Source organism: Somniosus microcephalus, chromosome 11 (genome assembly GCF_052327205.1).
Source record: "Somniosus microcephalus isolate GS21.2 chromosome 11, FLI_Smic_1.0, whole genome shotgun sequence".
In the NCBI taxonomy this organism is placed as follows: domain Eukaryota; kingdom Metazoa; phylum Chordata; class Chondrichthyes; order Squaliformes; family Somniosidae; genus Somniosus; species Somniosus microcephalus.
In genome coordinates this window covers 91377728-91399989 of record NC_140997.1, presented here as the reverse complement: position 1 = coordinate 91399989, position 22262 = coordinate 91377728, and the positions used below count along the sequence as shown (strand labels likewise).

The window sequence follows — 22262 nt, the reverse complement described above, 5'->3', positions numbered from 1 at the left end:
TGTGATCTTGCAAGCTCCCATGACTGGGAGAAGCAAAGCCGCTGGAGACCTCCTCCAGATCTACAATCCTCCAATTCTGGCCTCTTGCGCATTCCCCACTTCCATCACTCCATCATTCAGCTGCTAAGGCCCTGAGCTCTGGAAATCCCTCCCTAAAGCTCTCTGCCTCTCCACCACTGTCCTCCTTTAAGATGCTCCTTAAAACCTACCTGTCACCTGTCCTAATATGTCCTTATGTGGCTCGGTGTCAAATTTTGTTTGATAATGCTCTTGTGAAGTTAAAGACGCTGTATAAATACAAGTTGATGTTGTTGTTTATGGAGGGGAGGAGGGTGATTAAGGGTCTCTATCTGGTCAGTGTGTTAATTGTGGCTTCATCCCCTCTGACTCCTGTGGCCAGAGAAACATGTACCGTAAGATGGTTTTTTTTTGGTGTCATTGCGCAGATCAGCGAGAATGGGTCAGACTCACCAAACTGCAGCTCTGGGCTGCGGGCTCGGTCACAGGCGGTTCCTGGGGTCAGGTCAGGTCGGGCCCTGAAACCTCAGCACTCGCTTTGCAGCTGACAGCCATTTGCTAACAGCTCTCCTTCTCTTTCCAGGTTCTGTCAATCAACGAGGATGGGCAGAAGAGATGTGAAGAGAACACCAAAGCATTTGGCCGCCCAATCACGTCAGTGAAGTATTGTACACCTCCCACTTCCTCTCTCTACCCCTTTCGATTACCCCTCCCCCCATTGCTCCTGAAAGCACTGCCTCTTGCTGGGATACAGTTCCACAGACTTTCTCTCACTCGTTTGCTCACTCACTCACTCACCTTTCTCTCGCTCAGTCACCCGCTCACTCTCTCTTTCCCTTTCTTTCTTCCAAGGATATAAAGTTTTGAGTCAGTTATACGAGAGAACAGGAGGGGGGTGCTCGGTGAGTGTAAATATAGGGGAGCTGGTGCAGCTCAATGGGGACTGATTGTGGGCACAATTCACCAAGGCCGGGGAGACGGGTGGGAGGTTCCTCTGAGCCCTGAGGGGCTGGGACAGTGGGTGCAGAGCCGGGGGTGGGGGAAGAGTTGGGAGGGGCTGGGACAGTGGTGGGGAGGGAGAGCTGGGAAGGCCTGGAACTAGGGGGCAGAGCCGGGGGTGGGGGAAGAGTTGGGAGGGGCTGGGACAGTGGTGGGGAGGGAGAGCTGGGAAGGCCTGGAACTAGGGGGCAGAGCCGGGGGTGGGGGAAGAGTTGGGAGGGGCTGGGACAGTGGGGGTGGGGGCAGGGAGAGCTGGGAAGGCCTGGAACAGTGGGGGGGCAGAGCCGGGAGGGGCTGGGACAGTGGGGGCAGAGCCGGGAGGGTCTGGGACAGTGGGGGCACAGCCGGGGGTGGGGGAAAAGTTGGGAGGGGCTGGGACAGTGGGGTTGGGGGGAGGGGAGAGAGCTGGGAAGGCCCGGAACAGTGGGGGCAGAGCCGGGAGGGTCTGGGACAGTGGGGGCAGAGCCGGGAGGGTCTGGGACAGTGGGGGTGGGGCAGAGCTGGGAGGGGCTGGGACAGTGGGGGTGGGGCATGAGCCAGGAGGGGCTGGCACTGTGGGGGTGGGGCTGAGCCGGGAGGAGCTGGGATAGTGGGTGGAGCCGGGGGGGAGCAGGGGCAAGGCCAGGAGCCTGGGTGGTTGAAGCAGAGCCATGAAGATCTGCACAATTAGCTGCAATGGATGAATTCTTGACTTGTCATGTCAACCTCCCAATTGTTGATGTGCTGTTGCCTGTGAGTGCCGGGTGAGTGAGTAACTCTGGTTTCTGATTGAATGGGTAGATCGTGGACCTGCCTGGTTGACCTGGAAGGGCTAAACATGAGGCACCTGTGGCGGCCGGGGGTGAAAGCGTTGCTGAGGATCATCGAGGTGGTGGAAGCGAACTACCCAGAGACGCTGGGCAGGCTGCTAATCCTCAGGGCACCCAGGGTCTTCCCTGTCCTCTGGACGCTGGTGAGTCACAAACTGACGCTGGTCCTGATGATTTGGACAGGTTGGGTGATTGGGCAGAAGCATGGCAGATGCAATATAACGTGAATAAATGTGAGGTTATCCACTTTGGTGGCAAAAACAGGAAGGCAGATTATTATCTGAATGGCAATAGATTGGGAGAAGGGGAAGTGCAACGAGACCTGGGTGTCCTTGTGCACCAGTCGCTGAAGGTAAGCATGCAGGTGCAGCAGGCGGTTAAGAAGGCAAATGGTATGTTGGCCTTCGTAGCGAGAGGTTTGAGTACAGGAACAAGGATGTCTTGCTGCAGTTGTACAGGGCCTTGGTGAATCACATCTTGAGTATTGTGTGCAGTTTTGGTCGCCTTATCTGAGGAAGGATGTTCTTGCCATGGAAGGAGTTCAGCGAAGATTCACCAGGCTGATACCTGGGATGGCAGGAATGACGTATGAGGAGAGATTGGGTCGATTGGGCTTGTACTCGCTGGAGTTTAGAAGAATGAGAGGGGATCTCATTGAAACTTATAAAATTCTAACAGGACTGGACAGACTAGATGCAGGAAGGATGTTCCCGATGGTCAGGGAGTCTAGAACCAGGGGGTCACAGTCTAAGGATAAGGGGTAGGCCATTTAGGACAGAAATGAGGAGGAATTTCTTTACCCAGAGAGTGGTGAACCTGTGGAATTCTCTACCACAGAAGGCAGTAGAGGCCAATTCATTAAATATATTCAAGAAGGAGTTGGATATATTTCTTAAGGCTAAAGGGATCAAGGGGTATGGGGAGAAAGCAGGGACCGGGTACTGAATTTAGATGATCAGCCATGATCGCATTGAATGGCGGAGCAGGCTCGAGGGGCCGAATGGCCTACTCCTGCTCCTATGTTTCTATGTCCTTTTCTCAGTTTTATCCCACAGCTCATGCTGCCCACTCTGCCTGGGACCCCCGGTACCTCCAACAACTGACCATTCTTTAGAGCCCAGATGGTGGGCAGTTGGACTGCGGAACAATCACAGACAAAAGCTATCTTCACTCTCCATCCACACATGCCCACTTACCAGCAACAGTCACTGGGCAAGAACGGGACCCTTGGCTCCTTTTTCCCCTCCCTGGACCAGCGGCATTTTCTGAGAACAGCTTACCTCACACGGACCAGGGACCAAACCCGAGACCCTCTGGTCTGTACACTTCAAGCTGCTCTTCTATTGGGTTAAATGCTGTGTTAGTGTCACCAGCTCCTGACAGGTGGGTACAATAGTGTAGTGGTTCTATTTTACTGGACTAGTAATCCAGAGAACGTGAGTTCAAATCCCACCGTGCCAGTTTGATAATATTGAATTCAGTTTAAAAAATCTGCCAATAAAAAGCTGGTATCAGTAAAAGTGACCACGAAGCTGTTGGATTGTTGTAAAAACCCAGCTGGTTCACTAATGTCCTTTCTGGAAGGAAACCTGCCGTCCTTACCCGGACTGGGCCTATATGTGACTCACACCAGCGAGGTTGACATTTAACTGCCCTCTGACGTGGCCTAGCAAGCCGCTCAGTTGTATCAAACTTAGGGCGGCTAGGGATGGGCAATAAATGCCGGCCTTGCCAGTGACGCCCATATCCCGAGAATGAATAAAGGCAGACCTGCCTGGACCACCCTGAGCTGTGTGAGTTTGGGTGGATGCCCTTGTACGAGACAGACAGCCTGACATACCTCTCGTTTTCTTTGTGTTCTTCAGGTCAGTCCATTCATCAACGAAAACACCCGTCAGAAATTCCTCATCTACAGTGGCAATAACTACCAGGGCACTGGGGGGCTCGTCGATTACATCGATAAAGATGTTGTTCCTGATTTCCTGGGTGGAGACTGCCTGGTACGAGTCCGGGGCTGCTGGTGTGGAGGGTCAGTCAGTGAGTGCAGCGCGAGGGGTCAGTGCAGTACGAGGGGAGGGGGAGGGGGAGGGCAGCGCGGGGGGTGGTGAGCGGGGCAGTGCAGTTCAAGCTGTGTAAGGGATGTTACAAAACGCTCTGTGACAGTAATGTGGTAACCGTGGAAACCTCTCAACAGCTGCCACCCTTAAAATAATTTCATTTTGTTCTGGGTTGGAGCAGCTGCAAAATAGGTGAGTAGAGTCCATGATAGGGGAGAGTGTACATGGGCTGTGGGAAGGGGATGTTTATTGTGATATTTTGTCAATCATGGCCATTGCTATGTTTCTGTTTACAGTGCAATATCCCAGAAGGAGGAATGGTTCCCAAATCCTTGTACCAGACGGAGGAAATGCTGGAAAACGCAGATCACATCAAACTCTGGACTGAAACCATTTATCAGTCAGCCAACATCTTCAAAGGAGCCCCACACGAGGTACTGAGTCACCATTAACAGTGCATAGCTTGTGATTCTGTCTCGTAATTAACTCCGCTGAATAAACAGTAACTCCACAGTTACATGGTGAATAATCCTTACCCTGCTGAATAAACAGCAACTCCACACAGTTACAGAGTGATTAATCCTTACCTTGCTGAATAAACAACTCCACACAGTTACAGTGATTAATCCTTACCCTGCTGAATAAACAGCAACTCCACACAGTTACAGAGTGATTAATCCTTACCCTGCTGAATAAACAGTAACTCCATACAGTTACAAAGTGATTAATCCTTACCCTGCTGAATAAACAGTAACTCCATACAGTTACAGAGTGATTAATCCTTACCCTGCTGAATAAACAGTAACTCCATACAGTTACAGAGTGATTAATCCTTACCCTGCTGAATAAACAGTAACTCCATACAGTTACAAAGTGATTAATCCTTACCCTGCTGAATAAACAGTAACTCCACACAGTTACAGTGATTAATCCTTACCCTGCTGAATAAACAGTAACTCCATACAGTTACAAAGTGATTAATCCTTACCCTGCTGAATAAACAGTAACTCCATACAGTTACAGAGTGATTAATCCTTACCCTGCTGAATAAACAGTAACTCCACACAGTTACAGAATAACTCTCAACCTGGTGAATAAACAGTAATTCCAGTTACGTAGTGAATCATCTTACCCTGCAGAATGATTAGGAACTCTATACCTGTACAGCAAATGCCGTGAATCATTCATCCATTTCCCCAGGTTGGTCTGACCCTGTTCACACGGGACTGTTTCTTTACCCCAGCTGTGGTTTTCCCCCGGGCCTGGCTTTCAATCTATTTTGCCTTGTTTTGCAGAAAGCGATTGAGATCCTGGAGGCCTCGTCCGTCATCACCTGGGACTTTGATATTCTAAAGAGTGACGTGGTGTTTAACATCTTCCATTCCAAGCGGGTGCCTCAGGTCAATCGCAAGGACTCAGCCAGCCTGCTGGTTCCCCTCCCCAGCGGGAACAATGTGCAGCTGATAGAGAAGAGCTGGGTGCTGGGGGTGGACTACAGCTCGGTAGAATCACCACTCATCTGTCGGGATGGAGAGAGTGTCCAGGTCTGTTACAAGGGCTGTACAGCAGCTCTCTCGCACTTCAGTAAAACTAGTGACGTTGTGTTTAACAGTGTAGACTGAGAACTTCCTGAATTCTTATGTTCTGTGCTGTACCTGCCCCGGGAGTGTTTGATGGGACAGTGTAGAGGGAGCTTTACTCTGTATCTAACCCGTGCTGTACCTGCCCTGGGAGTGTTTGATACTGACACTGGGTGCCCTTTACAGAAAGTGTTCAGTTTTCTGCTGTTAAAATCTGTCACCTTGATGAGCACAAAATTCAGTGTTGTATTCCAGGCTACAGATTAAACATAGTCCATGACTGTAATTGTTCTATAATTGGAACTATTTTCCATTCTCCTCATACAGTACCCCAGGATTTAATGAACTGAATAATTCCACCCATGACTCCAATTACTTTTCTCATTTCCTTAAGTATTGGATGAATTCCCACTGATCATTTTCTCATGAATATTTAAACTCTTCAGTTTCCAAAGAGTGGATCACTCCAAGGAGCTCGGTTTCCTTTCAGGCTAAGCGCTACTTTTCAAGAGCAACAAGTTGTATTTATGTAATGCTTTTAATATAGAAAAACATCCCAAGGTGCTTCACAGAGATGTAATTGAATAAATGGATGGCAAGCCAAAAAAGGAGATATTAGGAGGGGAGACCTGAAGCTGGGTCAAAGAGGTAGGTTTTAAGGAGCATCTTAAAGAGGAAGGAGAGATAGAGGGGGAATTCCAGAGCATTTTACCCCTCTCATTCTCTCCCTCGCCCTCCACCCCTCTCAATCCCCCCTCCCTGCACTTCTCTCCCCTCCCTGCCCCATCTATCCCCCCTCACTGCCCCTACCTATCCCCCCCTCACTGCCCCTACCTATCCCCCCCTCACTGCCCCTACCTATCCCCCCCTCACTGCCCCTATCTATCCCCCCCTCACTGCCCCTAGCTATCCCCCCCCTCACTGCCCCTATCTATCCCCCCCTCACTGCCCCTATCTATCCCCCCCTCACTGCCCCTATCTATCCCCCCCTCCCTGCCCCTATCTATCCCCCCCTCCCTGCCCCTATCTATCCCCCCCTCCCTGCCCCTTTCTATCCCGCCCCTCACTGCCCCTTTCTAGTCTCTCCCTTGCACTGCACTGGAGTGTAGGCCTGGATTTTGTGCTCAAGTCTCTGGAGTGGGGCCTGAATCCACAACCTCCTGACTTCGAGATGAGAGTGCTACCCCCTGAACCACGCCTGGCATGCGGAGGCAGTGTGAAGAATACCTTTTAGAACAAGTAGTTTGTTACTGTGTTTATAATCTCCATCAGTTGGAGGGTGATTTTGCTAATCCTGTCAGTTTAGGGATCTCCGGATCAAATGCTTTCTGTCTCCAGGGCTCGCACGTGACTCGCTGGCCCGGGATCTACATCTTGCAGTGGAAGATGCACAGTCCCTGGTCGTGTTCCTCCAACCTCCCTCGTGTCGATGACGTACTGGCTTCTTTACAAGTCTCCTCCCACAAGTGCAAAATCATGTTCTACACTGAGGTGCTGGCGTCTGAGGATTTCAGGTGGGTATCTCTCCTCTGCCTTCAGCTGACACATGAGCATTGCCCCTTCCAGCCCCCGGCACCCCCCTCACAACTGTCCTGTTTTAACCAAGGCATCCCAACATTAAACAGAGAGAAGCAGCAGCAGGGTCCTGAACTGGTAAAATCTGCTGATTGGATCGTTTCTCAGTAAAAAGGCTGAGCCAGACTTAACCTTTTAGTGTGTGTTGTCACGTCACCTTGGAGGACAGTGTTTTTAATGCAGAAAATTATATTGGGATGGTCCCCGAGCCACAAGGACAGAAGTCTCCAGGCCCGATTCTCGGCCTGAGCAGCAGATCACAGCGGCTGCAGTGTCGCTGATCGCCCTCCAGTGACTCCTGCTGGAAGGGCGTGTATGCAGACGTCAGGACAGTGATGTCTTCCATGCCCGAATAGCCTGCCGAGGCTCATGGTCTAGACTGGTGCAGCAAGACTGATGACAAGGGCATAAAAGGATATGGAGCCAAGGTAGGTGGATGGAGTTAAGATACAGATCAGCCATGATCTTACTGAATGGCAGAACATGCTCGAGGGGCTGAATGGCCTCCTTCTGTTTCTATGACTCGGGTTACTGTGGGGTAACTGCGGAAGGTAGCCTGGCAACAGCCTTCCGCAGAGATGTGATGAGGAGCATGGTGTCCCTGGGTGATGTAACAATTGCTTTCTCTTTGCAGGGGATCCATGACTAGCCTGGAGTCCTGCCACAGTGGATTCTCACAGCTCAGTGCTGGCACCACCTCCTCCAGCCAGTCCCACAGCAGCTCACTCATTTCCAGATAGGAAGCTCTTGGACTGCGAAACATTGCCGCGAGCCACTGAACCAGGGAACTGCAACTGCCTCAGGACCAGGTGCAACGATGGGCTGCTCCTATCAGCCTGGGCACTGGTCGAACGCCAGCCCATCACTCTTCTCACTTCAGTGCAATAATGTCATGGGAAACCATGCAGTATTTATCAAGATTCGATGTCTGATGTATTGTATGGAGAGGACATGCCTCACTTGTTTGATCTCCTTAGGTTGTGTGTCGAACGCACAGCCGTGAACATTGTCGTTCAGACAGAAGGGCCCTTTAGCCCAGTCTTCCCCTGGCTCACGTACAGTGTGCTCCATCACATGGGCTCCTCTCAGCCCATTCAGTCTCCCGAGGAAAAATTCTCCCCATTGAGCAAAACTTCAGAGCATCAAACCGCATAACTTTGTACATTGTTGAATGGCTTCTGTCCAGGGCAGTCACCTCTCTGTGACCCCTGCAGGTTGGAAATCACACTGTGTTTGATTGTCTATATCTGTACTGATGCTTCTAGTTATCACTTCTGTCCTAATGGACACTCACCCAGTTCTTTAACTGCTTTTGCTGGGAGGAATTTTCTTCTAATTCAGAACTTGCTTGATGCCGATTAATTTTATCCTTGTGCTCTGCAGTTCTGGGCTCACTGTCCATGCTGAATTAACCTGCTTACACCAGGTTCCCGTCAATTTTATTTTCCCCGGTAGAAACCAGTTCAATTCTGAGAGTCCCAAAGTTATCCAGATTGCTCTTCCCTGATCTTTCTCCATCACACCAATGTCCTTTTGCAGGTCGTGTGTGCAAGACTGCATACAGTACTCCAGATGGGACCTCACGGATAATCTATGCAAAGTTAGGATCACTTGTTTCCTAAGTGTCTGTGGTGCCTGTCTGTACAGAGAGAGCTGATGGTGTATTAGTTACTCTCTCTGTAGGGAGAGCGCTGATGGTGTATCAGTTACTGTTCCATTTCAAAACCCTGCTCATTCATCGAGGTCTGTGTTTCCCAAATCTGTAAACATTGTCCTAGACTTAGCCACACTAAACTGCAATTGCCTTTCCTTAGCCCTCCACCACATTAATTGGTCCAGTTCCCTTTGAAAGGTACCAATCTCTCTCATACCCCTCACCCAGACACACAGTCCTCTTCCTCCTGATTTACGATTAGACGGATTTTAAAATCCATAACTGGTTTCCCAAGTCTGAGCACAGATCATATTATTAAACCTTATGATCGGGAGCTGTTACACACACAGGGCCAAATCCCACTGAGGACGGTTACACCTCCAAGGGCGTACTGCTACTCGAGAGCGTTACATTCATTTGATTGGGGTCCCTAGTTACCAGAGACACTGCTGGCACTGGTGGGGGTGGGGAAAGGAGAAGTAAAAGTCCTTTTAGCTTCATTAACACCCAAGGTTCGATTCTCTGCTGAGGATTTTAGAAATCTTGAACATCCTCCTCCTGCCACGGCTGGTTGACCTCTTGCTCCAGGGATACAACAACCAGACCCATGTTGGGTGCTGTAGAACTTCTGATAATAACTCTCTTCGAAGCTTCTGTGTTGACATACCCAGGATCGAGCTGTGCAGCTGCTCACCCACACACAGCACCCGTTTAGTCAGCAAGGTAAGGATCATACCTCCTGCCGCTCCCCAGTCTATGACTGTCCTGATGGCCGCAAATCCATCACTGTGAACTCTCGCAATAATGAGAAGCAGTGCTAAGTGTGATAATACTGGAGTGCTTTGATACCTCTTCCCAGTTTACTGATGAGTCCCCACTTTTTAAGGGCTTTTATGGTAGAAACCAGCAATAATTCCTATATTTACCAGTGTTAGTAAAGACACAATTTCAGCCTGCATCATAGAGCAGGGGTGTCCAATCGGTGGCCCTCGAACCCAGCTTGTATTTGACCTATTGGGGCAGAATTTCGGAAGGGGCTGATTTTAGCTCCATTGCCTCATTGGATGAAACCCATAATCAGAATAGCAAGATCTGTTCTTATCAACAACTTGAGATTGCTGCAACAGGAGTTCAATGTTCATATGTGACCCCCGGACTCCAGGGTTCGAGACCCTTTGGACACCCCTGTGAGACTGATTCCTGTCCCCGCACTCTGTACGCTCAAGGCTGGTGTACGCAGTGGAACAGGAGCCTCTGGCAAACTATATTTTTGATGTGCACATTTTTCTATGTATTTACCTGGTGTTAGAATTAACACATTTAAACCTCGGGAATTAACACGTTTGAAACTTTAAACTACTGTAAAGTAACTGGAGGTTTTATTTATAGGAATTACCAGATAGTTTTATTAATTGTGAAGTACTGTACAATTTTAATATAGGTGTATATAGTGGTGTTAAAATCTTCCTTGTTCAGGAGCTACATTACATGAGTCTGTGTTGATCTCCATGTGAAGCTTGCAGTCTCCCCTTTATATTGTCTGACAGCGCTGGGGCTATTAGAGGTCAGAGGCTGGGTATTCTGCAGCAAGTGGCTCACCTCCTGACTTCCCAAAGCCTCTCCACTATCTACAAGGCACAAGTCAGGAGTGTGATGGAATAGTCGCCACTTGTTATAAAATAATGGATCAGCATTGTGAAAGACTCAAACCTGCTGCTCACCTGGGACCGCCTGTTCCTGACAGGTGACATGTACATGAATGGGACACTGTCACTGCTCCTTCCTGTCAGGTGCAGTATGTTTGAGGGTGTTCATTATAACCATTGTTATGACTTTTCAGCCATGGTTTGCAGCTTTAGACCGTATTACAGCTCAAGTCACTGCCAAAGATGAAGCTTCCCACCCATCCTTTAAACTCCCTGCCCGAGGGACTGGGTGTTACTGTGGGTTAAACACTGGCCGTTACATCTGACCATGATTCAGCCAGCTCCTGGGCTGAAAGCTCCTCAGTCTGCTGCCTGTATGGGTTTGTGTGTGAAATCAGGTTAGGCCCAGTTCCTAGTGACCGAGAGCACATTACATAGCTGTACTGACATTGTTGGTCTCACTCAGAGGCCTCGATTCCGAGATTGGGTCTGAAGCAGATTATGGGAGAGGGGTGAGGGAGCTTTACTCTGTATCTAACCCGTGCTGTACCTGCCCTGGGAGTGTTTGATGGGACAGTGTAGAGGGAGCTTTACTCTGTATCTAACCCGTGCTGTACCTGCCCTGAGAGTGATTGATGGGATAGTGTAGAGGGAGCTTTACTCTGTATCTAACCCGTGCTGTACCTGCCCTGGGAGTGTTTGATGGGACAGTGTAGAGGGCGCTTTACTCTATCTAACCCGTGCTGTACCTGCCCTGGGAGTGTTTGATGGGACAATGTAGAGGGAGCTTTACTCTGTATCTAACCCGTGCTGTACCTGCCCTGGGAGTGTTTGATGGGATAGTGTAGAGGGAGCTTTACTTTATATCTAACCCGTGCTGTATCTGCCCCGGGAGTGTTTGATGGGACAGTGTAGATGGAGCTTTACTCTGTATTTAACCTGTGGTGTACCTGCCCTGGGAGTGATTGATGTTGGCACAGGGTTATCTATGTGGAAAGGGTTCCTATCACCTTGATGAGCACAAAATTCAAAACAAAAGGAGTCTCTGATTCCCCTCCATATTTTCTACTGAGTCACAGGGTAAAACACGAACCGCTTCAGCTGCTGGGCGAGTGACACTTGCAGGTTCTTTGACCGCGGAGAGCCCCGTCTGTAAGGTAATAGCTCCCATAACAAACCGCTCCTGTAACAAGTGACACTGGATCCCAGCCCTGTTCTAAGGGTTGCAGGCTGGGCTCGTATTTCCCATTAATTTGAATAATGTCACCGTACCTTGAGAACTAACTGGAAGGAGAAAGGGCTTTATAATTCCTTAAAACTGACAAGCACTGTTACTTTTGTAAAGATGGAAATAAATACTTGTGTGTTTCTGGAACACTGTTCATTGTTTGTTTAAATGAGAGGAGAAAAAAAACCAGCAGAAGAATGCAGTCCAGTCAGTCATCCAAAAACACAAGGAGCAACGCCAGAGCGAGAACACAGCCGGCGAGCGAGCTACAGCTCAGGACTGTGGTTGGGGGTCTGGGCCGGAGGGGGAGGCTATAACTAGCCTCTGTGCCCCAGGTGAAGTTGATGCCGAGTAGGGAACAGGTCTGGGCACAGCTGTGAAATCCCCCACAGCCGAATAGCCTGCTGCCATTCGCTGTTAAAATTTACATAAGAATGGCCATCTTGGCAGGTACACGAAAGCTGCCGGCTCCCTGGTTGGGCTTAGCTCCCCTCACCCCGGCCTGACCGGGTTTGATACTCCACTCCCCTCACCTGGCGCCCCACTCCCCTCACCCCGGCCTGACCGGGTTTGACACCCCTCACCCCGGCCTGACCGGGTTTGACACCCCGCTCCCCTCACCCCAGCCTGACCGGGTTTGACACCTCGCTCCCCTCACTCCGGCCTGACTGGGTTTGACACCCCTCTCCCCTCACCCCGGCCTGACCGGGTTTGACACCTTGCTCCCCTCACCCCGGCCTGACCGCGTTTGACACCCCGCTCCCCTCACCCCGGCCTGACCGGGTTTGACACGCTGCTCCCCTCACCCCGGCCTGACCGGGTTTGACACCCCGCTCCCCTCACCCCGGCCTGACCGGGTTTGACTCCCCTCACCCCAGCCTGACCGAGTTTGACACCCCTCTCCCCTCACCCCAGCCTGACCGGGTTTGACACCTCGCTCCCCTCACCCCGGCCTGACCGGGTTTGACTCCCCTCACCCCAGCCTGACCGAGTTTGACACCCCTCTCCCCTTACCCCGGCCTGACCGGGTTTGACACCTCGCTCCCCTCACCCCGGCCTGACCGGGTTTGACACCCCGCTCCCCTCACCCCGGCCTGACCGGGTTTGACACCTCGCTCCCCTCACCCCGGCCTGACTGGGTTTGACACTCTGCTCCCATCACCCCAGCCTGACTGGGTTTGACACCCCTCTCCCCTCACCCCGGCCTGACCGGGTTTGACACCCCGCTCCCCTCACCCCGGCCTGACCGGGTTTGACACCTCGCTCCCCTCACCCCGGCCTGACCGGGTTTGACACCCCTCTCCCCTCACCCCAGCCTGACCGGGTTTGACACCCCGCTCCCCTCACCCCGGCCTGACCGGGTTTGACACCTCGCTCCCCTCACCCCGGCCTGACCGGGTTTGACACCCCTCTCCCCTCACCCCGGCCTGACCGGGTTTGACACCTCGCTCCCCTCACCCCAGCCTGACCGGGTTTGACACCCCTCTCCCCTCACTCTGGCCTGACCGGGTTTGACACCTCGCTCCCCTCACCCCGGCCTGACCGGGTTTGACACCCCTCTCCCCGGCCTGACCGGGTTTGACACCTCGCTCCCCTCACCCCAGCCTGACCGGGTTTGACACCCCTCTCCCCTCACTCCGGCCTGACCGGGTTTGGCACCTCGCTCCCCTCACCCCAGCCTGACCGGGTTTGACACCCCTCTCCCCTCACCCCGGCCTGACCGGGTTTGACACCTCGCTCCCCTCACCCCGGCCTGACCGGGTTTGTCACTCCAGCCTGACCGGGTTTGACTCCCCGCTCCCCTCACCCCAGCCTGACTGGGTTTGACACCCCGGCCTGACCGGGTTTGTCACCCCGCGACCCTCACCCCGGCCTGACTGGGCTCGACGCCTCGTCAGGGCTTGTGTGGCTTCAAGCGAGATGGGAGGTGGTGGAAGGGAAGCTCAAGGCTGTAGTAAGACCAAACCCAACACTGGTAAAGGGATAGTTACACAGCTTTACTGTAGAGAGAGAGAGAATGGGGCTATTTGCTATCCCTGGCTGTACAACAAAACTCCCAACAGGCAAGTGAGAAAAATCTTTTATTCGGAAAATGCAAGAAACCCTGACTGTGGAATCAGCACCAGGAATATTTTCCTGTAACAGAAACTAAAAGCAGATTGGGCCCTGGTGCCAGCTTTTAGTTTCTGTTACAGGAAAATATTCCTGGTGGGGGATGGGTTGGTGCTGGAAGAACATAGAGCTTAACTGGCCAATTTTGCTAACCTAGGCCAAATGTGAGCCCTTCCCGCAGGGGAGATACACCAACTCAGCACAGGAGGAGCAAACCTGGGACTCCGCACCCCCTTCCAGGTCACTGACAATTAACAGGTTCTCAAATATACACACGTATGTTAGGGGATTGTGAGACCATGATCCACTTTTCTATTGACAGTTTAACACTGCACTGACCCCTCAACCCAACTGCTCTGTAACTGCTTTTGAACATGGGAGAACAAATTACTCTGGGTTCAGACAGCTTCTCCCACCCACGTCAGCCTCTGAGGATAGATAGTCTGTTACTGGTCTCCCTTCCCCTCCGTCACACCACCTGAATCTTTCACCGGCCCAAACAACAACAGATGCATTTACTCGCTACCTGTCCCAGCCCAGGCTCCGACGGTGCCTCACACTCCAGTTCGCAGTGAGCTGATTACAAGGAATCGTCCTTTGCAGTTTCCAAGATTGCTGATGGAAGGGACTGGGCCAGAACTCTCCGCTTCCTCTGGATCTCTGGGCTGGACAGACCCATTTATTCCGGAAAGACACCAAGTTTCTTCTTGAGGTTTTCCAATAAGAGCAGGCTTTGCAGAGCCGACCTGCGGCAATCTTCATCCGGATCATTCTCAGCGACATCTGGCGAGAGAGCGACAGCGTAAGGCAAGGCTGCAGCAATGGGAGTCAGACAGTGCTGTACACAGTGGAATCCGGAGCACTCAGGGTACAGCTCACACCCCACTGCTCGTTCCCCAGAGGCAGGCCTGGCCCTCAGCAGAAGCCTGTGGCCAGAATTGGGGTATGGAGGGAGCAAATCCAGCCACTGCTGCAGTCACCTCAGGCCTGAAGCCCATTTCATTGGGGACCTGTAAGGCAGCACTTAGCTTGTTAGGCCTCCTACCCTTGTTGCCTGCTGGACCACCTGAGACAAAGGCGAGACAGGCTGAGGGCCTGCACACCTGCAGGGAGATAATTGTTTGGATTCTCCCCTAACTGCCTCAGGAGATCTCCAATCCCCAGAGCAACGCCTTCCAAGGGCGGTTACACCGTTCATCCAATAGGCAGACATGTCCTCGGTTTAACATCTCATCCAAAAGACGGCACCTCCAACAGTGCAATGCTCCCTCAGTACTGCCCCTCTGACAGTGCAGCACTCCCTCAGTACTGCCCCTCCAACAGTGCAGCACTCCCTCAGTATCGCACTGGGATTGTCAGCCTAGATTTTGTCCTCAAGTCCCTGGAGTGGGGCTTGAACCCGTGAGCTTCTGACTCAGAAGCGACAGTGCTACCCACTGAGCAAAGCTGACCAGCCCCAGAATGTGTGGATGGTTCGAGGGACCGATGGTCTCCTGCACAAGGCGCTATTATTATGTGATGCAAAGAGGGGGGGGAATCTGAAGGTGCTTGTGACGATTCAGTCTTTACATGTTTACTCACCAGCCGTCCTCTGTCTCTGAATTTTGTACTAGCTGAGGTCCAGCTTTATGGTCTGTTCCGTTCCCACTAGAACGTGGATTGAGAATGCCCAACCTATTCACATCCAGTAGATGTGGGCTGGGTTTGACACCAAGTCCCTGAGCGGGAAGGCCAGTGTCCAACCTGCAGTGTTACCCAGGCGATGTACCACTTGTAACTCCAACAAGGACTCACCTGCAAGCCAGGATCTCACTTCCAGGAGTTCATCTGGGACTTCTGTCAGGAGGCTGTCGCTGGGCACGCTCAGCAACACCGAGGAGACAGCAAACAGTGTCCCCTGCCGCACATACCTGTGGGAGCATCGAGAGAGACTGAGAGTTGGTTAGATCCCCTCCCCCGAAGGCAACTGACCAGAAAGCCCACAGCCCAAACCATCAGGGCAGTGCTACAGTGACCAAACGCGGAGCAGCTAATCTATCCCACACACTGACCCTGCACTTCCCCCCACAACCCCCACCCATGGGTGGCCAAAGCAGCTTGAAGAGCGGGGAGACACAGGCAGAGGCTCCAGGTGATGTGGTCACAGATCCAGGGACTCGAGCATATAATCCAGGCTGACGTTCCCACTGAGGGAGCACTGCACTGTCGGAGATGCCGTTCCTTTCCCTGCTCCCAGGTACCCTCACCATCGATGGGACCAGGAACCCCCCTCCCCTCCCATAAGAGCGCGCTCTCGGCACCCCACTGTAACTGTGCACCATCCAACCCCAATATCCATGAAGCAACCCCCCCAGCAAGCAATCGATTGTACTGAACTGCCCAGACCCGTCAAACTCCAACTGACTGCTGGAGCAGCATCGTGACTGCAATGCCCCACCATGGTTCAATATCTTGCTCATACCCCTAGGTGCGGCTCACACATAAACAGTGACCTTGCGTGAGGAGAGCGGGGACTCGAGAGCAGGCAAGCGGAGAAAATCAGAGAGAGCAACTGGCGAAAGGATGCAGTGGCAAAAAATGAAAAGGCACCAAAGCATCAACTGTAGAATCACAATTACAGGAGGGAAGAGGATAACCCCGAGGACACAGGCTACAGGCCTTCGCGTGGCAGGAGGGAAGGGGTTAACTCCGAAGACACAGGCTACAGGCCTTCGAGTGGCAGGAGGGAAGGGGTTAACGCCAAGGACACAGGCTACAGGCCTTCGAGCGGCAGGAAGGAAGGGGTTAACTCCGAGGCCACAGGCGTTGGAGCTGCTACTTACGCGTCTGTGTGGTACCGAACAGCCCAGGTGAAATCCAACAGAGCCTTTCCCATGTGGATGGCGATCTAGGAGAGGATGAATATACAGGCCTTTTAGAAACTGATTTATAGAAACACACTGAGCCCAGCTCCTCCGAGATTTGGGAGGTCTCCGGGCGGTCACTGCTCCGCGGTCAGTGAATCGCACGAGTACAGGCGGCAGGGAGTGGCGGCAGCAAAATCGGCTGCAGTGTCTCCTGGGCTCGGGAAAGAGGAAAATGCCTTGCCCGCCGGCACCTCCCCCAACCCCGACACCCTCACACTCTCCCCCCCCCCACCCAACACCCTCACACTCCGCCCCCCCCGACACCCTCACACTCTCCCCCCCCGACACCCTCACACTCTCCCCCCCCGACACCCTCACACTCTCCCCCCCCCGACACCCTCACACTCTCCCCCCCCCGACACCCTCACACTCTCCCCCCGACATCCTCACACTCTCCCCCCCGACACCCTTACACTCTCCCCGACACCCTCACACTCTCCCCCCCGACACCCTTACACTCTCCCCGACACCCTCACACTCTCCCCGACACCCTCACACTCTCCCCCCCACCGACACCCTCACACTCTCCCCCCCGACACCCTCACACTACCCCCCCCAACACCCTCACACTCTCCCCCCCCGACACCCTCACACTCCCCCCCCCGACACCCTCACACTCCCCCCCCACCCCCGACACCCTCACACTCCCCCCCCACCCCCGACACCCTCACACTCTCCCCCCCCGACACCCTCACACTCTCCCCGACATCCTCACACTCTCCCAGACACCCTCACACTCTCCCCCCCCCGACACCCTCACACTCTCCCCCCCCCGACACCCTCACACTCTCCCCCCGACATCCTCACACTCTCCCCCCCGACACCCTTACACTCTCCCCGACACCCTCACACTCTCCCCCCCGACACCCTTACACTCTCCCCGACACCCTCACACTCTCCCCGACACCCTCACACTCTCCCCCCCACCGACACCCTCACACTCTCCCCCCCGACACCCTCACACTACCCCCCCCAACACCCTCACACTCTCCCCCCCCGACACCCTCACACTCCCCCCCCCGACACCCTCACACTCCCCCCCCACCCCCGACACCCTCACACTCCCCCCCCACCCCCGACACCCTCACACTCTCCCCCCCCGACACCCTCACACTCTCCCCGACATCCTCACACTCTCCCAGACACCCTCACACTCTCCCCCCCCCGACACCCTCACACTCTCCCCCCCCGACACCCTCACACTCTCCCCCCCCGACACCCTCACACTCTCCCCCCCACCCCCGACACCCTCCCCCCCCACCCCCGACACCCTCACACTCTCCCCCCCGACACCTCACACTCTCCCCCCCCCGACACCCTCACACTCTCCCCGACACCCTCACACTCTCCCCCCCCGACACTCTCACACTCTCCCCCCCCGACACCCTCACACTCTGCCCCCCCGACACCCTCACACTCTCCCCCCCCCGACACCCTCACACTCTCCCCCCCCCGACACCCTCACTCTCCCCCCCGACACCCTCACACTCTTCCCCCCCCCGACACCCTCACACTCTCCCCCCCGACACCCTCACACTCTCCCCCCCGACACCCTCACACTCTCCCCCCCGACACCCTCACACTCTCCCCCCCGACACCCTCACACTCTCCCCCCCGACACCCTCACACTCTCCCCCCCGACACCCTCACATTCCCCCCCCCCGACACCCTCACACTCTCCCCCCCGACACCCTCACATTCCCCCCCACCCAACACCCTCACATTCCCCCCCCCCGACACCCCCGACATTCCCCCCCACCCCACTTTCAGCCCTGCTACTCACTGGGATGTTCACAGAAAAGTACATCAGAATCGCCAACGTGTGAATCAGACGTCCCATCATCAGAGGCTGTTCACCAAGGAAGTCAAACGGTGTCTGAGGCCTGGGGGATAAAGCAGGGAGTGAGGCCTGGGGGATAAAGCAGGGAGAGAGGCCTGGGGGATAAAGCAGGGAGAGAGGCCTGGGGATAAAGCAGGGAGAGAGACCTGGGGGATAAAGCAGGGAGTGAGGCCTGGGGGATAAAGCAGGGAGTGAGGCCTGGGGGATAAAGCAGGGAGTGAGGCCTGGGGGATAAAGCAGGGAGAGAGGCCTGGGGATAAAGCAGGGAGAGAGACCTGGGGGATAAAGCAGGGAGTGAGGCCTGGGGGATAAAGCAGGGAGTGAGGCCTGGGGGATAAAGCAGGGAGTGAGGCCTGGGGGATAAAGCAGGGAGAGAGACCTGGGGGATAAAGCAGGGAGTGAGGCCTGGGGGATAAAGCAGGGAGTGAGGCCTGGGGGATAAAGCAGGGAGTGAGGCCTGGGGGATAAAGCAGGGAGTGAGGCCTGGGGGATAAAGCAGGGAGTGAGGCCTGGGGGATAAAGCAGGGAGTGAGGCCTGGGGGATAAAGCAGGGAGTGAGGCCTGGGGGATAAAGCAGGGAGAGAGGCCTGGGGGATAAAGCAGGGAGAGAGGCCTGGGTGATAAAGCAGGGAGAGAGGCCTGGGGGATAAAGCAGGGAGAGAGGCCTGGGGGATAAAGCAGGGAGAGAGGCCTGGGGGATAAAGCAGGGAGAGAGGCCTGCGGGGATAAAGCAGCGGGACTTGAGAATCAGAGGTGAGGATCAGAGAGTGTCAGGGCCTTCACTGAGGAGCAGTAAACCCTGGCCTGTAATATCATCAATGTGGGCCTGGGGCCGGTCACAGGGAAGCTGTGGGTTTGAGGTAGCGAGGAGCAGGGCCTGAGTCTAACAGGTGGGTCTAACAGGTGGGCCTGGGGGTGGAGTGCAGACTAATCAGGGCCATTTGGAGTGCTCTGCTCCTCTGATTCTTGCCTATTCTCCCGCTCTTTGCTCCACCATTGATGGTAGAGCGATCTCCTTATTCCCACTGTCTGGGCTCCCTTGGAGCCCACCTCCAGCTGAGCTTCCCATCCCATCTACTGAACTCTGCTTTGCCAGTTTGCCGTTCATTCCGTTAATTACCCTGAGATGTTCTTCTATGTTTCACGCACTCGAGTTGTTGCTGTTCTTGTTGGGGCAGCTGGAATGAGCTGATTGGGGACAAGGTTTATTTGGTGGCTGTAAGTAATTTTTTCCAGAATGTGACTGGTCAGTTTTGGGGATTGTGATTGGTGAGATAACAAATTAAAAAGAAAATTATGAACAGAGATACACACAAATTCTTGCAAAGATTCACAGATAGAAATGTTACTGAAAGTCATTACCTGTCATAATTCTTGATTAGAGGGAAGAAGAAATATCCCGCTACTGGGCCCAGTCTGTTAGGAGTGGCCTGAGGTTCTGGTCTCGACGCTCCCTGAGAAAGAGGAGCAGTCAGATTATCCGTCAACACACCAGGAGCAGGGATCTCCCCTTCATACTGCCCTGAGATCACCACACAACAGCAGAGAGAGAGAGGGGGGGGGAGCAGAGAGAGAGAGTGGGGGGGGGGAGCAGAGAGAGAGAGGGGGGGGGGAGCAGAGAGAGAGAGGGGGGGGGAGCAGAGAGAGAGAGGGGGGGGAGCAGAGAGAGAGGGGGGGGGGAGCAGAGAGAGAGAGGGGGGGGGAGCAGAGAGAGAGAGGGGGCTAAAGCCCTGAAGGACGTCGCTTTTAACCGGGTCCATACCCAGACTCCAAGAGGACCCCCCCCCGACCACCAGAGATCAGCGGGGTACATATCAGGAACACTACAAGGACCACCAACACACCAACCGAGACCAGAGAGGATCCCCATGAAAAACAACAATATCAGACCTGCACCACTCCTGTCCCACAGGGGAATAGGACTGCTCCCAGCCAGACAGAGGGAGAGATGCACAGGACGTACGCAATACCTCAGACAGAAACAATCCATTAAGAGACAATAAGCAGATGTGCAGCAGCATCTACTTCCGCCTTATGGATCAAGGACTAATTAATAGAAAGAACTGTAACCAAATTGTATTAACTTTTGTAGACAACTGATGTGATCTTTTTTTTCCCACACTTAGACACGACAAACACGTACCACTCTTTAACCTATCATAGTAAAAGATCAAACTTAACATGAAATCCTTATATATTTCGACCTGGAATATCCAAGGTCTACGCTCTTCACTGCGAGAAGTGAAAAGTAGGACCCCAGAGTTCATAGATGAAACTAAAGACCTAGATATTATCATTTTACAGGAAACTTGGTATAAAGGAAAAGGACACACTGGCTGTCCCCAAGGGTACACTGAGCTGGTGGTCCCCTCCAATAAATTACCAAGTGTAACCCAAGGCAGAGACTCCGGAGGCATACTGATCTGGTTTAAAACAGAACTTAAGAATTACATCAAATTTATAAAAAAGGGCGAAAACCATATGTGGCTCAAACTTGAGAGGGAGATTATCTCAAACACCCAAGATGTTTACATTTGCGCACTTTATATCCCTCCAATCGATTCCCCGTACTTTAAAGAGGACACCTTCTCCAACATGGAGGGGGAAATTATCCAATACCAGGCCCAGGGGAACGTGTTGATCTGTGGGGACCTCAATTCAAGAACGGGCGAAGAACCAGACTTCACCAATAATCAGGGAAACAATTACATTTTCGGGAATAACCACTTTGACATCCCTTCCCTTCCATACAGGCATAACTGTGACAAGCAGTCAAATACCAATGGAAAACAGCTACTACAGCTCTGTCGAAACCTGGGTCTGTACATTGTCAATGGTAGGTTCATAGGAGACCTCCTAGGAAGATCGACCTATTGCTCACCTCTTGGCTGCAGCACAGTAGACTATATGATTACAGACTTAGACCCATCCTCTTTCAGAGCATTCACAGTCAAACCACAAACAACACTGTCAGATCACAGTCAAATTACTATGTTCCTCAAAAAGACAGAAACAAACAACATAGAAACACAACCCAGTAAACTGTACAACACCAAAAAATCGTACAGATGGGCCAAAAACGACACGGAAAAATACCAGAAAACAATTAGCAATGCATCAACTCAAGCTCTCTTAGACACCTTTCTGGATAACATATACACTCACAATAAAGAAGGCGTAAACCGGGCAGTTAGTAAACTAAACAATATTTTTGATAATTTGGCAACAAATGCAAACTTGAAAGCTCGCAAGAACAAACCCAAAACAAAAAACTATGAAAAATGGTTTGACCGAGATTGCCATAACATGAGGAAAAAACTTAGAAAAATATCAAACCAAAAACACAGACATCCAGAAAACGAGGAACTACGCCTTACTTATTGTCAGACACTAACACAATACAGAAACACACTCAGAACCAAAAAAGAGCAATATATTAAGAATACACTCAGCTCCATGGAGGAATCCATAGATTCCAATTGTTTCTGGGAAAACTTGAAAACACTACACAAAAAAACAACATGACGATTTGGCCATTCAAAATGGGGACACATGGGTAAACCACTTTGAAAAATTATACCAGAAAAAAACACTAAGACCAGAGCAACACCAAATATGCAAAAAACTGGAAAAGCTAGAAATGGCCATAAAAGATAACCAAAACCCGCTGGACGCCATAATAACAGAAAAAGAACTTCTTGAAAAACTCAAGGACCTGCGACCAGGAAAAGCCTGCGGGACAGATGGCATACTAAACGAGATGATTAAACACACAGACAACAAAATGAAACTGGCTATCCTAAAACTCTTCAACTTGGTTCTGAGTGTCGGTTATTTC

At 52.6% G+C, this 22262-nt stretch overlaps 2 protein-coding genes across 5 annotated transcripts in view; one reads left to right on the top strand and one right to left on the bottom strand.

The window, feature by feature from the left end:
• LOC147110729 (SEC14-like protein 5) overlaps positions 1-11713 on the top strand; it is a 35491-nt gene extending 23778 nt beyond the window's left edge. For 3 of the 4 annotated variants that reach the window (XM_086000981.1, XM_086000982.1, XM_086000980.1), the window contains 7 exons: positions 602-672; positions 1798-1969; positions 3692-3826; positions 4180-4317; positions 5179-5427; positions 6802-6977; positions 7673-11713. In XM_086000981.1, the coding sequence (XP_085857107.1) occupies positions 602-672; positions 1798-1969; positions 3692-3826; positions 4180-4317; positions 5179-5427; positions 6802-6977; positions 7673-7778 (1047 nt within the window). In that variant the 3' untranslated portion in view covers positions 7779-11713. The remainder of the gene's footprint in view (positions 1-601; positions 673-1797; positions 1970-3691; positions 3827-4179; positions 4318-5178; positions 5428-6801; positions 6978-7672) is intronic. The other variant, XM_086000983.1, reaches the window with a different exon arrangement.
• A 1921-nt stretch (positions 11714-13634) lies between these two features.
• LOC147110728 (telomere length regulation protein TEL2 homolog) lies at positions 13635-19907 on the bottom strand. Its single transcript, XM_086000979.1, has 5 exons — positions 19787-19907; positions 18368-18467; positions 16501-16565; positions 15473-15588; positions 13635-14461 (listed from the first exon to the last, which is right to left on the bottom strand). Exons 2-5 carry the CDS (start codon positions 18425-18427, stop codon positions 14358-14360), a joined length of 345 nt encoding a protein of 114 aa, XP_085857105.1. The 5' UTR covers positions 18428-18467; positions 19787-19907; the 3' UTR covers positions 13635-14357.
• Between the last annotated feature and the right edge of the window lie 2355 nt (positions 19908-22262).

Coding starts and splice junctions, on each gene's coding strand:
- LOC147110728 (XM_086000979.1), bottom strand. CDS start 18,427: ATGATGGGACGTCTGATTCACACGTTGGCGATTCTGATGTACTTTTCT. Junction 16,566..18,367: donor ACTTTTCTGTGAACATCCCA/GTGAGTAGCAGG, acceptor ATCCTCTCCTAG/ATCGCCATCCACATGGGAAA. Junction 14,462..15,472: donor AGTGAGATCCTGGCTTGCAG/GTGAGTCCTTGT, acceptor CTCTCTCGCCAG/ATGTCGCTGAGAATGATCCG.